The sequence below is a fragment of the Musa acuminata genome, chromosome BXJ1-3 (genome assembly GCF_036884655.1).
Source record: "Musa acuminata AAA Group cultivar baxijiao chromosome BXJ1-3, Cavendish_Baxijiao_AAA, whole genome shotgun sequence".
Taxonomy (NCBI): Eukaryota; Viridiplantae; Streptophyta; class Magnoliopsida; order Zingiberales; family Musaceae; genus Musa; species Musa acuminata.
The window spans coordinates 45,631,505-45,647,240 of record NC_088329.1 but is presented as its reverse complement, the minus strand read 5'-3'; the positions used below and the strand labels follow the sequence as shown (position 1 = coordinate 45,647,240).

The 15,736-nt window shown below is 44.6% G+C and overlaps 2 protein-coding genes across 2 annotated transcripts; both read left to right on the top strand.

Moving 5' to 3' along the window:
- The first annotated feature begins 7,902 nt into the window (after positions 1-7,902).
- Positions 7,903-11,981, top strand: LOC135635126 (receptor-like protein kinase HSL1). The gene is made up of 2 exons (XM_065146001.1): positions 7,903-11,227; positions 11,330-11,981. The coding sequence occupies exons 1-2, from the start codon at positions 8,638-8,640 to the stop codon at positions 11,680-11,682; spliced, it is 2,943 nt and encodes a 980-aa protein (XP_065002073.1). The 5' UTR covers positions 7,903-8,637; the 3' UTR covers positions 11,683-11,981.
- Positions 11,982-12,330: 349 nt separating this feature from the next.
- On the top strand, positions 12,331-13,906 carry LOC103979741 (serine/threonine-protein kinase-like protein CCR1). The gene has a single exon (XM_009395928.3). It carries the CDS (start codon positions 12,613-12,615, stop codon positions 13,624-13,626), a length of 1,014 nt encoding a protein of 337 aa, XP_009394203.1. The 5' UTR covers positions 12,331-12,612; the 3' UTR covers positions 13,627-13,906.
- The last annotated feature ends 1,830 nt before the right edge of the window (positions 13,907-15,736 follow it).

The window sequence follows — 15,736 nt, the reverse complement described above, 5'->3', positions numbered from 1 at the left end:
TGTGGATAGGAAGAAAGGTTGGCCTCTTATTGATTGCGTAATGCGCACAGTGAGGAGATTTGAGCAATAATTTGAAGAGCGTCTTTATAGTCCCTACCATGTGGATCACTACTAGTGAGAAGGATAATTGATCTCATTCATCCTCTCTCATAGATCTATGGGAATTCAGAAATATACGATCTCTCTAGATAACATAATTTTCTTATACGCTTAGTTTTTGGTTTCGCGGGTTTTTGGGTACTAATCTTTGCACAATGATGAAACCTTCTTTTTTGCAAGAAATTCTATAATTTTTATTTTTTGTTCTTCCGCTGTTCATGTGATGTCGCCCCAAAATTCCGAACATGAGGTATTCTTCATACATTGGTCACTTGTGTGCTTTCAGAGATAGTGTTCACACATTGGTCACTTTTGCGCTTTCTCAAGTGCCCCTTTTATCTTTGACTTATAGAATCACAATTACATCATGGCACTTATTGATTATGTACAAGACATTGACTCTATTATTTATTAATAGTCCCTCATGATTAATAATCTTTATGAGGAGGTAGAGGGGTGGAAGAGGAAAAAAGGAAATCGATCGCTTATCACTGAGATAGAGTCTCAAGAAGTCAAACTTGTAAGGCAACTAGAAGAGGCCAAGCGATGCCTCATCAAGAGCTAGGTTCGATGAGGCCATATAGCTCTGAGCTTATTGAGCAAATTATGAGGTTTTGGGAGGAGGGAATCATTGTCTTGTCTTGTGAGGTGTTGGTCTTTATTGAGTCGTCAAGTTTGTCTACCCGATTTAATTATTATGTTTGTTAGTTACAGGTGCCCTATAAGTCAATCATATGAATTGATGACGCATGTGACATACTGTATAGTATTTTCTGTTATTATTGTTATTATGATATTTTTTCACTTTATATTGCCTACTTGATATATCGTGATGTCCTTGGATCTGTACAATGAGAATTGGATCATGATGAAATCATGATAATGAGACCAATTTACCTATAAACATATATTCTAAATATTTTTTATCATAAGTTACTCGAGAGGGACATCAAGATGATCGGAGAGACCGGTATACTATATACCCGTCCATATGATGGAGGCAATTGGTCTCATAGCTACTTGTGTGGGGACACTGAGGATATAGTATATGTGCTTATTAGAGAATGAGTTCACTAAATGATTTGCTCATGGAACCCTGGATGGTTAATGATATCTCATCGTCAAATAGTAGTTCTGTAGTCCGAGTTGTATATCTGGTCCTTAGACTTAAGATACTAAAAATACCCTATATGAATACTCTACTCTTTGATATCATACTTATAAGTCTAAAAGTTTTAAATCTAACACAACTAGTTATCAGAAGTGGCAGTCAACTTTTTGAGGACAATTGAGTGTCAATAGAGGATTATCCGCTCTTGGTATCATGAGAGGAACCTCTTGTGTATTCTCGCTTAGCTAAATCTCTGGCCATGGTCATTTAGATTGAGAGAAAAGCACTTCTCCATAAGAATCTGATTAGAGGAGGCACAAGTGTATTCTGTATGGATACATTGTAACTAAGGGCAAACATGTCTAATGGATTAGATCCCTCTATATCGTTTAGAGATTATGACGTAATGGCCTAGTACGTTCATAGTCGATGAGTCAAGTGAATTATTATATAGATAATAATTCATTAAGTCAAAAGGAGTTTTGAGAGGAACAACTTACGACCAGCTCAATATTAGGCCTGGAGGGTTATATACAAATGATAGATGTTATTATAAGTATATGTTTAGATATAAGATATCCGTCGAGCTCTTGTTTTATTGGATATCTAATAAAACATCAATTTTATTAGATTTTTTAAGTGAAACTCAATAAGAGCAAATAGTGATTATTGGATAGAGATCCATTAATCCAAGAGGCTAGGGTAATTGGATAGAGATTCAACACCCAATATGACAAGATCCATTAGAGCTAAATTGACAAGGAAATCTTTAAATAAGAGATGACCAAATGTGTCATAAGCTAGACTTAATTGGGTGTCACCTCCTATTATCCTCCCTTCCTCTCCTCCTCACTCGACAACATTCTTGGTGGTGTAAGAGGATAGTAAGAAGGGGTCGACCCTTCTTCATCACTATTGTGAGGTAGTGTGCGAAGACTATAAGGATTCACACTGCAAAAGGAGGAGCGTCACCACTTCATTTGCTATATGGATTACTACTAGAGAGGATAACATCTGACCTCCTTCATCCACAAACTTAGATTCACGTTTTATGGGGATATACGATCTCCCTTAGGTGAGAACGTCTCATGAATCTCACATGGATTTTTCGGTTTGTTGAGTTTTTGCTCTCAATCGTCGTACGACGTTCTTATATTATTCTTTTGAGAAATCAATTTTTGTTTTCTATTTTTTCCTATGCATGTGATGCCTCCTCATGTTTCTAATAATATCTTTTTCTTGTTATATCGTCAAGCTTGTCCGCTTGACTAGTCTCTATTTCGATAGGTCAATATCTCATTTGGATGTAAAGACCCAACCGAGTTAGTATAGTCTTTTCAAGCAATGAAACTTTTTCCTCGGCTTGCAACACCTATACCTTGAAAATATATTTTTTACAACTAGTGCCAAAGACATGATAGACCAAGGCTTGACGCTCAGGGCATAGTCACCATGACCTAACCCTAAATCTCTTTAATTTTGTAATGTGTCATATCATTAGAGGCACCACCTCTAATGTGTCTTGGGGCATAGTCACCAAGACGATAGGTTCTGTCTTGATGACCTCGATGACTTGATATAAATATTCCTAGTTTGGCACTAGTTTATCTTGAGATCTAGTTGGGTCATTAGTTTTAGCCTTTTGAAGCACATAGTCTTATCTAGGGGTGCTTCAATAAGTGGCTCTACTATTTTATGACATGAGACTGACTTATCAAAGTCTTGAGGATTCATAGGTGATATCTTGGGTCAAGCTCTCTTCAGTAGAGAGACTATTGTTATGGAGAACTGCACGACTCTCTTATATTGCTTTTCAATTCTCCAATACTAGTTCTTGTCAGAAACTTCATCATCATGCAGTAGATCGACACCATCGTCCTCAGTTTATTCACTGTGTCCGTTTATGATCACGTTAGATATTGAGAGGATATCTACTACCATGAATTTAGCCAATATTATTTTGGAGTAATCTTTATCTCTGAATATGACGTGCAAGTTCACGTTCCTGAGAGGCAAGATAGAGTTGTTAGTGAACCTTGTCAGTGAAGAAGTTATAGGAGTAAGGTTGTTAGTTAACAGCTCGAGTTATTGGAAAGCATTAAAGTAGATAATATCATCAAAACTATCTTTATTAATCATGACTCTTTTCACTCGAGTGTTAATCATCCATATAGAAACTATTGAAATATCATCATAATTCGGGTTAAGATACTCCGTTTCTTCCTCCTTAAGGTTATATCTAGGTCGTCCTTTGTGTCATGGCCTTAATCCTGATGGATCAATAGTATTTAGATTTATCTCTTTTCGCAATAGAGTGGTCTTCAACGGGTGAGGGTGTTTTAAAAGTCTCTTTTATTTTATTTATAGAAAAAACTTTTATTCTAATCATATTTAGGGGGGTTAGCTGGACCATGGGCAAGGTGATTTAAGTTGTTTATTTCTCCCTTGTTGCAGTGACCTTAAGTACGAGGCTGATTATGGCCGCTCCTACTTCAACCTCTTTTGTGACTCCTAACTTTTGCCCGAGATCATTATCTTGGTGGTGATATATTGATTGGCCCTTTGAAGTGTCTCTGGTATAGTTGTCAGTAGTCTCCCCATCAATGACCAAAAGAGATGAGAGGGCTTTAGCTCCATCATTAAAGTTTATTTTATAAATGACAGATTAACATCTAGTATTAGGAAACCATCAAAGGAGCATTATATACCTAATGAAGAAGTAAAATAAAATCATTTCATGAACAACGAGCATCAGATTGTGAAGTGATGACCGGGAGCGTAAAACTCAATATCACAAAACTGCACTAAGAAGGGTGAGATGTTTTCACTTAGGGGAGCTCGTATATCCCTTAAAACGCAAATCTTAGTTTGACAGATGAAGAAGTTCTCGCGAACTCATCTCTGGTGGTGATCCACATAGTGGATGACAGCGGTGATGCACCTCTTCCTCACTAAGGGTTATCTCCTCGTGATAGTGTACCGCTACGTAACATTAGTAAGCAAGAAGGGGCTAGCTCTCTTATTGTCCTCTTACACCAGGGAAGGAGCTCATGGCAAGGGAGAGATGAGGAGGCTGATGGCTCTAGGGGCCTAACCTATGATCCTTTGAACCCCATTCCTATTTATAGATATCCTCTTCATGAAAACACTAATGGATCTTTCTTAATTGGTATTGGATCCGCATCTAATAACTATTGGATTAATAGGTATTAGATCCCCATCCAATAACCCCTCTAAGTTCCATGCTTTCTTGGGTAAACAAGACTTATTGAATATCTCATATCCAATATTATATTCATCGAGTTGTCCACCATATGTTTGTGACTCTCTAAGCTCAATCGAGCTAGCGGTGAGTTACACTCGTTATATCTCCTTTTGACTTAGTGAATTTTTATTCCCATAATAATTCATTCAACTCATCGACTATGAACGTACTAGGCCACTATACTATAATTCCTAGATAGTATAGGGAGATCTAATCCATTATATCTATTTGCCCTCAATTATCGTGTATCTATAGTCCCTTATCCATCTAATATTTCAAATATTGTGGGACATAATACTATCATGCCCATACGGAATCCATTAGAGTCTTACTTTTATTGAAATCTCTCAATCTGATTGACACTGATCAATGATTTGCCTAAGTGAGAACACACGAGATATTTTCTCTTGATACTGAAAGTGGATGATCCTTTATTGACACTCAATTGCCTTTGTAAGGTTGGTTGTCATTCTCAATGATTGCTTGCACTAAATCTGAAACTTTCAAATCTATATGTATGATATCAAATAATAGAGTACTCAAATAAGACATCCTTGGTATCTCAAGTCTAAGGACCATATATACAATCGAGACTACGAAATTGGTATATAATGATGAGGTATCATTAACCATTCGGCATTCCATAAGCGAATCATTCAGTGAACTTATTCTCCAATGAGCACATGTACTATATCACGTGTCCCCACACAAGCAGCTATGAGACGAATTGCCTCCATCATATAGATGAGTATATAGTACACCGGTTTGTTCGGTTACCTCGATGTATTTCTTGAGTAACCTATGATGATGAATATTTAGGATCTATGCTTAAAGGTGAATTGGTCTCATTATCATGATCTTATCATGATCCAATTCTCATTGCACATATTTAAAGACATCACAATATATTCATCATATAATCTAAAGTGAGAAAATATTATTATAAATATTAATCAAAAGAGATTATACAATGAATTTTATGTGTCATCACTCATATGATTGGTTTACAGGGCACCTGTAACTAGCATCTAGCACATATTGGATCTCGCTCGTGAACTGAGTAACAAAGTCTACAAGTATTTCTTCCTCCCCTTGCTTGAGTATAAGGAGCATTACCGCTGATAGCCATGAGCATACATTCACGAGGATGTGAAGTTCAAGCTCCTTCATGAGCTAGGCAAAACTCTGATGCAAAGCAGCTTTAGGTGGGCATACCATTCTCGTGTTGAGCCTCTTAACATGGTTGGGAAGGTGCAGTACATTAAGACATCTGAAGTATCGTACAATGACACTTGGGTACAAAAAACTGTAATGTGCTTCATCGGGTTAGTATTGCCATTGAACGCCTCTGAGGACAGGAGGTGGAAGAACACATCAGCAAGAATGAGCAGGTGGCTCGGGCTCATCCTTGGGAGTGAGAGATCTAGGTCATTGAATAGACAATAGTATCACACTGGCATCTACACCGAGGTAGATGCGCTAATATATAGAAAGGGTGGGTGCAGCCCCTCTTGAGTGAAAGTACTATAGTTGAGGTTAAAGTCTTTTCTCTCAAGTATTCATTGAGAGGATTGATTGATGATTGTTCCTATAACATCGGACCATCTTTCTAGTGCTAAAATGTTAAGGAAATAAGTTGTTGACTCCTAGGTAGTATGACATGGTCCGGACCCATATACACAATGTTGTTTGATATGCCTCCATGGTGAAAATGCTAAACTCTCGATGTGCCACCTGTATGCAAGAGTGGTTTCTCGACCTAATTGCCCTGACACCTAATTTAGTAACCTAAGTATATAAATATGGACGCGAGCGATCAAAAAAAATAATCTTTTTTTCTTGTATTGAAGATGAGTTTTTATACTTGATCGTAAAGGGATAAAATATTTTATTAAATATTATACGAGAAGATAGTCTCTAATCGTCTCCCAAAACCTTCACTTGACCTTTTATCCATATGAGAATACCTCATAATCATATATCTTAGATCCTTTCTCACGTAGATGGATAGGTGAAGAGTGATCTTCATCTTTTTCTTTTATTATAGATACTATATAGTGATCATGTGTCATATTAAGATATTAAGATTGACGACATACGCTTTTATCACCGGACATCATTCGAGAAGCAATATATTGAAATGTTGAATTAGGAATTTGTCTTGCTTGCTATGTCGATGTGGTTTTGGCACACGGTGTCACTTCAATTGTGAAAGCTCGTTGTTCTATTTTCTAAAGGCGTTAGTGACATCCATTACGTGGAGGACATACTTTCTCTTTCGTCCCCCAACTCCCCCAAGATATCATTTTGCAGATGTGGTGGTGCTTTGGATATTTTAATTAAAGCTCGATTCTAGAACGTGATCTATTGACCACTGACTAGTTATGATTCTTTTGGGTTTTCCTTTTTTTTTTCATATATATATATATATATATATATATATATATATACATATATATAATTTACTTGTTTAGTTTGATGAGTTAATGAATTTAGTTAAAATATTAATTTAATCTAAAAGATTAAATTAATAATGATTAGTTTCACCGATTAAACATTCAATCGTAGAATTTGTTTTTGCTATTTTCATGCTACTCTTATTATTTTAACTTATCTGAACTCGAGAAATTGGATGGCAATGTCAAAAGAAGCTTTAATTTCACCAATAATTATGTCTAAGAAGATGCCTACGCGGATGATTAAGTGCTTTCCTACTTGCATGATGAGCCTAAAACACGTGCAAGAAAGAAAAAAGCCGATGAACGAATGGAATTTGACTTGCACGAGAGGAGGCTCACTTGGTGGGAGTGAGTGATGCAAAAGCTCTAACTCCTTTGTGCCTACCATGAGATGCATACAATAATCCATGCTGGTGCTGCTCTGTCTTAGCTCATTCAACCCATTTTGGTTGACTAACAGTTTGCATCTGAGATCACACCTCCGACGAGAGGAGAGAAGGAGGAGGAGGAGGAGAAGAGAACAGCAGCTAACTGTACAAACACAAGCCCAGGAAAACGTGAGCTTGCCGTTCCATCACGTGAAATGTCACGGAAGAGGAACGAGACACAACGAGTAGGGGAGGAATCGCGTTCTCCTCCTTTCTTCGCTGTAGAATAGAATCGCCAATGGTTCACGTGAAAGAGGAGCCCGTCCCCACCGACCACCCTCACGTCAATCCCCGCTCACCCTCGGTAGCCAACAGACGCAAGGGAAAGCCTCCTCCTCCTCCTCCACTGCACAAACGGCCGCCACCCCTCCACTGACCTCTTCTCCCTTCCTGCAATGGCGGCACCGTTCATGTGGGAACGGTTTAAGGTCAGTGTGAATCGAGGTCTGCATGCATGCTTGATCTTCGTTTCCTTTTGCTTAAGACAAAAGTAGTGATAGCAGCAAACAGATTCGTATTGTGCTTCATCCGATTTGACAGGGCTTTGAGTCTGCTGTTGTCTCAGCATTTTGGCTTGGCGTGACACTCGAAGAACAGATAGAAACTCCAATTCATTCATACTCAATTCGGTGGTTAGACTCCTCCGACGAGAGCGAGAGAGAACGAGAGAGATTCCATTAACAACGCTGGCCTTATCCACAAATATACCTCATCTTTGGAATTGGCAGTCCCTCTGCTTGGATTAGATGCGCTAAGCCCATCCGTCCCACCATATGCATCGGGGAATCACTTCTTCCCAAAGTTGTGAGGCAATTGTCGTAAAGAGAGATTCCTCCACCTCCTCCTCCTCAAATTCGACTTCCACGCCAACTCTTCCTCCTCGAGAGGGATATGTCCTCCACAGCAACCATGTGAAGAAGCATTATGGCATGTTGCATTAATTCTCCAACATAAAGCGTTGGATATATTCTTACTCCAAGCACTCGCACATCGTCCAAAATCTTCCATGCCGACCGACCCTTGGGTACTCGTGCAATCAATCTAGGAAATGACAGCTTCCTCTCTTCCTCTTCCCTCCTCCCCACCTCTGCACCTTGTTTTTACTACGGTGGCTTGCGCGGAGAAAAGGCATCTGATTTAAAAGCCTTCCGAACTGCTGCAGTCCCTTTCCGATGCCTCTCACCCTTTTCCCTCTCTTTTTAACACCCCATCGTTCCAAAGATCACACGCACACTACACTACCACTACACTGCGGTGGAGAACACCGGCACCAACATGCTCTCCCTCTCCCCTCTCCCCTTCCTCCTCTCCCTCTTCTTTCTTCCTCATCTCTCCCTCTCCCTCAACCGAGAAGGCCTCTCCCTTCTGCAAGCTAAGAATTCCCTCGCTGACCCCGGCAACGCCCTCTCCGACTGGAACCCGCTGGACTCTACCCCATGCAACTGGACTGGAGTCACCTGCGGCTCCACCTCACTCGCCGTCACCTCTCTTTACCTCTCCGGCTTGGCTCTTGCAGGCCCCTTTCCTTCCGCCCTTTGTCGTCTCCCTCACCTTTCTTTCCTCTCCCTTGCCTCCAACGTGCTCAACGACACCCTCCCCTCCTCCTCCCTTCTCGGCTGCTCCTCCCTCGCCTACCTCGACCTCACGCGGAACTCCTTCGTCGGCCCCCTCCCTTTTTCCCTCCCTTCCATCCTCCCCGACCTCGTACACCTCGACCTCAAGTTCAACAACTTTTCCGGCGACATACCGCCTTCTTTCGGTCAATTTCCCCGCCTCCGAATCCTCTCCTTGGTGGCCAACCAGCTCACCGGCCCCGTTCCTTCCTTTCTCTCTAACGTAACTTCTCTTCGCGAGCTTAACCTTTCTTATAACGCCTTCTCTCCCTCCCCCATTCCGGTTTCCTTTGCCAACCTCACTCAGCTCCGCATTCTCTGGCTCGCCGGCTGCAACCTCGTCGGCCCTGTTCCGTCGGACCTTGGCCGCCTTTCGTCGCTCGTCAACCTCGACCTTGCTTATAATTCGCTCTCCGGCCCCATTCCCGAATCGATCACGGGGCTCTCGTCGGCCGTCCAAATCGAGCTCTACGCCAATTCTCTCTCTGGTACCCTTCCCCGTGGCCTCTCCAACCTTACTGCGCTCCGCTTCTTCGATGCTTCCATGAACAAACTCTACGGTCATCTTCCCGAAGACATCTTCCTTGCTCCCAATCTTGCAAATCTCCAGCTTTACGAGAATAACCTCGTTGGTCTTATTCCTCAGAGCATTTCCCGGTGCAAGAATCTCGCCGACCTCCGTCTGTTCTCCAACCAGCTCGATGGTCCTCTCCCTTTCGATTTCGGCAAGCATTTCCCTCTCGGTTTTATTGATCTTTCAGATAACTTCCTATCTGGCGAGATTCCTGAGAGCATCTGCGACGGTGGCGTGTTGTCGGAGCTTCTTTTGCTTAACAATTCATTCTCAGGGAGCTTGCCGCAGAGTCTTGGCCGGTGCACAGCACTCACCCGCGTGCGATTACCCAACAACCGCCTCTCCGGCGAGGTCCCCCCTGCTTTTTGGGGCCTACCCCATGTGTGGCTTTTCGAGCTCTCCGGAAACTTCTTCTCCGGCAGCATCTCACCGGTGATATCAGGCGCAGCTAATCTCTCCATGCTACTAATCTCCGATAACCAGTTCAGTGGGCCAATTCCAGAGGAAATAGGAGCTCTTTCGAACTTGTACGAGTTCTCTGCCGCCAATAACATGCTGTCTGGACCTCTGCCGATGGGTCTGCGGTACTTGACCAAGCTGGGAGAGTTGGACCTCCATAATAACTCCCTCTCTGGTGAACTCCCCCAAGGAATCCTGTCATGGAAGAAGCTTAGCCAGCTGAATCTCGCTGACAACGATATCTCCGGTGGGGTCCCGCCGGAGCTTGGGGACCTCCCGGTGCTCAACTATCTCGACCTCTCGGGCAACAAACTCAGCGGAGAGATCCCAATGGAACTCCAGAACCTAAATCTTATCGAATTCAATCTCTCCAACAACCAGCTTTCCGGCGGTCTGCCTCCTTTGCTTGCGACACAGACATACCAAAATAGCTTCTTGGGCAATCCGGGTCTCTGCGGGGAATTGACCGGTTTCTGTCCCAGCCCGCGAGCTGTCAAACCGGAGCGCCATGTATTCGTCTGGCTGCTTCGGTCGGTCTTTATACTCGCTTCATTGGTGCTCGTGACTGGAGCAGCTTGGTTCTATTGGAGATACAGAAATCTGAAGAAGGCAGCGCTTGGTATGGACAATCCCAAGTGGAAGTTCACCTCGTTCTATAAGCTTGGTTTCAGTGAGGAGGAGATCCCGGTTTCCCTCGACGAAGACAACGTTATCGGTAGCGGAGCTTCCGGTCAAGTCTACAAGGTGGTGTTGAGCAATGGAGAGACCGTGGCGGTGAAGAAGCTCTGGGGAACCTCCAAGAAGAACGACATAGTTCCGAGCTTCGGCGACGGTTTCGAAGCCGAGGTGGAGATGCTGGGGAAGATTCGTCACAAGAACATCGTGAAGCTGTGGTGCTGCTGCACTAACATTGACTCCAAGCTTCTGGTCTTTGAATACATGCCGAATGGAAGCTTAGGTGACCAGCTGCATGGCGCCAAGGGAGGTTTGCTGGACTGGCGAACGAGGTACAAGATTGCACTGGATGCGGCTGAGGGTCTGTCGTACCTTCACCATGACTGTCTTCCGCCCATCGTCCACAGGGATGTTAAATCCAACAACATACTGTTGGATGCAGAGTTTGGAGCGAAAGTCTCCGACTTTGGCGTCGCCAAAGCCATCGTGAAGGGACCAAAGTCGATGTCTGTGATTGCTGGCTCCTGCGGATACATCGCACCAGGTTTGCTCATTTCATCCTCGGTGTTTGCTCTTCTTGAGATCTTAGGATCAGTGCGTGGAATGTATTCACTTGTTCTCTTGTCTCGTTTTCCATTTTCTGCAGAGTACGCCTATACTCTCCGGGTTACCGAGAAGAGCGACATATATAGTTTTGGTGTGGTGATTCTGGAATTGATCACGGGAAAATTTCCTATGGATCCTGAGCTTGGAGAGAGGGATTTGGCGCAGTGGGTGTGCAGCACCTTGGAGCAGAAAGGAGTGGAAAGCGTGATCGATCCCAGGCTTAGTCTCTGTTTCAAGGAGGAGATACGCGAGGTGCTCGACGTTGGCCTCCTCTGCACCAACTTCCTCCCACTGAATCGGCCGCCGATGAGGACGGTGGTGAAGCTGCTGCTCGACGTGGCTCCTGTCAACAAGTTGAAGCCGCCATTGAAGGACCTAAACCCATCTCCTTGAGTGCCCGATACCGTAGAATGTGACAACCTGTGATTCCTCCAGCGAATAGCTTCTCCTATGGAGGGTTCTGCACCATTACACTGTGATGAGAATCGAATTAACTGTGCTACTATATCTGAAGGAATTTGTTCCAATGCATCCTTCCCAGCAAGCCAATCATCTTCGTTGCTTAGCGGATTTCTGTGGCCGTCGCCACCAGAGAAAAAAAAAAGTATTTGTGCTTGCCATTTGTACTCTGTATCCGTTCCATGCCATCTTCCTATGTGAGATGCCACAGAATCCGCATTGCCATGTGTTTAGTTTAGCATCATCGACTGTTTCGGGAACAGATGTAGATGGAAGATACGTTTGACCGTCAGACTCTCATCTCTTTGACAGCCAAAACTCAATCAGGATCATTATCTTCTACGCGATCTCTTCCCCAAGAAAAAATACTGTTCTTTAAGAACTGTGTGTTAGCTTCGTTGATACTGTATTTGTTCTCATTATTCAATCAATATATCTTTTCGGAAGGTGAAACCGACTACTATTTTGTTAGCTTTCAAATCGAACAGCACATTTGGTGACAGAATGGGACAAGTACTTGTGTGTATGGAGCAAACTCTGTCCTTGATTTGAGCTGTAATTGTTCTGCTCTGCGGCCCTTTGTTCCGAGTTTGGTGCACCAACATAGGCGCAGACAAACTACTCTCCCCACCTGCTCTCGTTTGATCTAGTGGAAGATCTATGGTTGTTCTACCCATCTCTCATGACAGGGGAAACGGAATAGACTCGAAGAGTACTACTGCATGCTGCGAGCACCAAACCTAAAGAAGATCCTACACATTTTCCTAACAATCTCATCTGAATCAACCAAACATCTCCCACCTTAATTCACCTTTCTTCACCCCCCTCACATCTGATCCTTGAAGCCGAGCAAGTAATACCGCCATGAATCACGAGGACTCCACCATCAGCGTAGACGCTGCCATCGCACTCGTTGGCGTCGTTCTCCTTGCTCTCAGCGTCGTCCTCTACGTAATCTGCAAGAAGAGGTGCGCCGTAGACCCTGACGACACTAGCACCGTGGCAATTCTCCCCGCCCACTCTCACCAGCTGAGCGACGTCGAGTCTGCCACCGACGGATTCCACGGCTCCCGTGTCGTCGGCCAGGGCCGTCTCGGCACCGTCTACAAGGCCACCTCCGCCACCGGGGATACCTACACCGTGAAGCGCATCCACCACCATTTAGTCCTCGGTAACCCGGGCGTGAGCTTCTCTTCCCGGATGAAGTCGCTCTCGTACGCCAACCACCCCAACCTAGTCCCCATCTTGGGCTTCTCCGAGGCACCCGGCGAGAGGCTCATCATCTCCGAATTCGTCGGCAACACGAAGAGCCTGGACTACCATCTGCACCAGAGCTACCTCGAGGACTGTCGTCGGCCGTCATCCGGGCTCTTGAGTTGGGATATCCGGATAAGGGTCGCGGCGGGGACGGCGCGCGGGATCGAGCACCTGCACGACGGGAGCGTGCCAGGAATCGTGCACGGGTGCATCAAACCCAGCAACATCATGCTCGACATGGACTTTTGCGCCAGGATCTGCGACTACGGGCTGAGCTTCTTGGTGGAGCCGGGTGACAGGAGGGAGATGGTCGGGTACAGAGACGGGGAAGGCGGCGGGGCGTGCAAGGAGAACGACGTGTACGGTTTGGGAGTGGTTTTGCTGGAGCTGTTGAGCGGGAGGAGGTGCGACGGGGGGAAGCTGGTGGAGTGGGCTCTGCCTTTGATCAGGGAGTGCAGAGTCCAGGAGATTCTCGACGGGAGAATGGGGCTGCCGATGGACCTGACGCCACTGACGAGGATGGCGAAGGTGGCGTCGGCGTGCGTCGGCAATGGGCGGAAGACCCGGCCGTCCATCGCTCATGTGGCAGCCATTTTGAGCAGCTTGGAGGCACAACCTTGACAAGCTTCCAAAGCTGTATATGTATGATCTCTATAGAAGACATTTGTGCTTGGTGCAATTAGATTGGTTTCATCATGGGATTGGATGTCCAACTGGGGTCGCAAGCACTTTACAATATGAAGAGAAACGATTTAGGAGAAGCTGAATACCTTACAAACAATTACAGATTGCAAGTAGAGTAGTTGTTTTAGATGACATGTTAAAGTTCCTCATCATCAAAGATGACCAAAACCTCTGCAGGCGACTCCAGAGGAAACTGGAATAGCTCTGCAGGTTGCATGAAGCTACCCTGCTCGTTTCCTTCTTGTCACCATTCGCTCCCGCCAGCTTCATGATGAGCACACTGGATTGAATCATGGCCAGAACTGAAATTGAAAAAATTGAAAGTTTCGGGGAATGCTAAGCCTTTGAAATGACTAATTTACACAAAGATGACCGGAAAAGTTGAAGGCATAGTTGTGAATCTATATCTCATCATCTGGTTGTGAGTGATAGATACATATTAATTAGCCATGTGTTACTGATGTGTCGATAAACAAGAATTAAACCATATTTGAGATCATTGATGGTGTGCAATAACTTGAAATATGATCGTGAAGTTGACATGCTATTTTGGGAACTGGAACAAAGCTAAATAGAGCAACACTGGATCATAAAAATAAGTAGACATCAATGAACAATAAATTAGATGAGTTGGCCACATCAACGTCGACAAGTGTCCATCTTTTTGACCTACATGTAGCCTCTTATGCCCACTTTGCTGTCACTGTTTAGTACGTGAACTGATAGCAGCAGGTTATCGGAGGCAGCATTGAGGCGTGGCCGTGACCCATGACTCGCAATCTGGTTTCCTCCCTCTTGCATCAAAGCTACTTTTTGCTTGGGTCCTCCTGCACCGAAAAGATAGCAGACCTGAAGTGGATTAGGGTTATCATGTCGCTAATGAACAAACCCTATGACGATCATGCTCCTAATCTCAAAAACTTTGCCGGTCACCACGAACACAGCTGCTGCGAGTTCAATCATGTCGAACTATTATTGGAGGTGCACCATTCTTGCTCGTCGTTGATGTTGGATTAAGCGGAATCCAAGATAAGAACTCGAACTCATCAGTATCTGTGGATGCACCACCAGGGATGGTAACAGCAAAAGGGAAAGAAAAGGATGCGTGATGTTAAAAGGTGTGCTGCTGTGGCATCTCAAGAGAGAGAGAGAGATAGAGACTGATCTCAGTTGTCATTCTCTGGCGGGCCCTTCGTCAGTGCTAGCGTTTACCTATCCCGATTACCCTCGTCTATGTGAAAGAGAGGTAGAATTCTGCGATGGACGTAAAGGGAAGGGGTCCAGCCAAAGTTGCTGTGTCCACCAAAGGAAGGGGTGGAGACACAAAGCACAAACGCAACAAAGCCGACAGGGGGAAAAAGAGTTCACCGCCGGTGTTGGGGCCCGGCTCCAGTCTATTCGGGTGTGTTGGGGGCTCCCACCTACCATGATCATGGGTGGTGATGGGTCCTCCCCTCTCACTACACCAAATCATTGTCGTCCATAACTGGTGATGGGTCCTCCCTCTCCAGTGCTCATCCACTCGTCCCTCTCTCTCTCTCTCTCTCTCTTCATGTTCATAGAGTGGTCATCTATGTCTGAGGGACAATAAACAAATGGGAAGCCCTGTGCATGGCACCCGGCACTGGAGATAGAGAGAGTAGTTTTAACCAAAGACCATGAAGGAGGAGGGGGAGGGGGGAAAAGGATCGAGAGGTGCTCCGGTTTACCCGGGGGGGTCCTTCTGCCGGCGAAAGGGGTAGTTAAAGGACAGTAACGTTACCCTACAAAAGTGAGAGGAGGGTTTGCATGGAGGAGAGAGAGAGAGAGGCTTGCACAGAGTTCTTATGGAGCATTGATGGACGTACTTAAAATCTCGGTCCCTGCGAGCACAGCGCCGGTAGCTCTCCTCCCCCCCACCATGTGAGCCTCTTCCTGTTCGCGGACATCCCGTGGGTCCCTGCAGCTGCCAGCGCAGGCCCCACTAATTAAGCAGGCCCAACGTTTCGTCTCGCCAACCGTCAATAATAATAATAATTATTATTATTATCATCATTAAACGAGGAGG

What these genes read in the sequence shown, in the direction of transcription:
- LOC135635126 (XM_065146001.1), top strand. Translation starts at nt 8,638, where the DNA reads ATGCTCTCCCTCTCCCCTCTCCCCTTCCTCCTCTCCCTCTTCTTTCTT. An exon ending in CTGCGGATACATCGCACCAG is followed by an intron (nt 11,228 to 11,329) that starts GTTTGCTCATTT and finishes CATTTTCTGCAG; the next exon opens with AGTACGCCTATACTCTCCGG.
- LOC103979741 (XM_009395928.3), top strand. Translation starts at nt 12,613, where the DNA reads ATGAATCACGAGGACTCCACCATCAGCGTAGACGCTGCCATCGCACTC.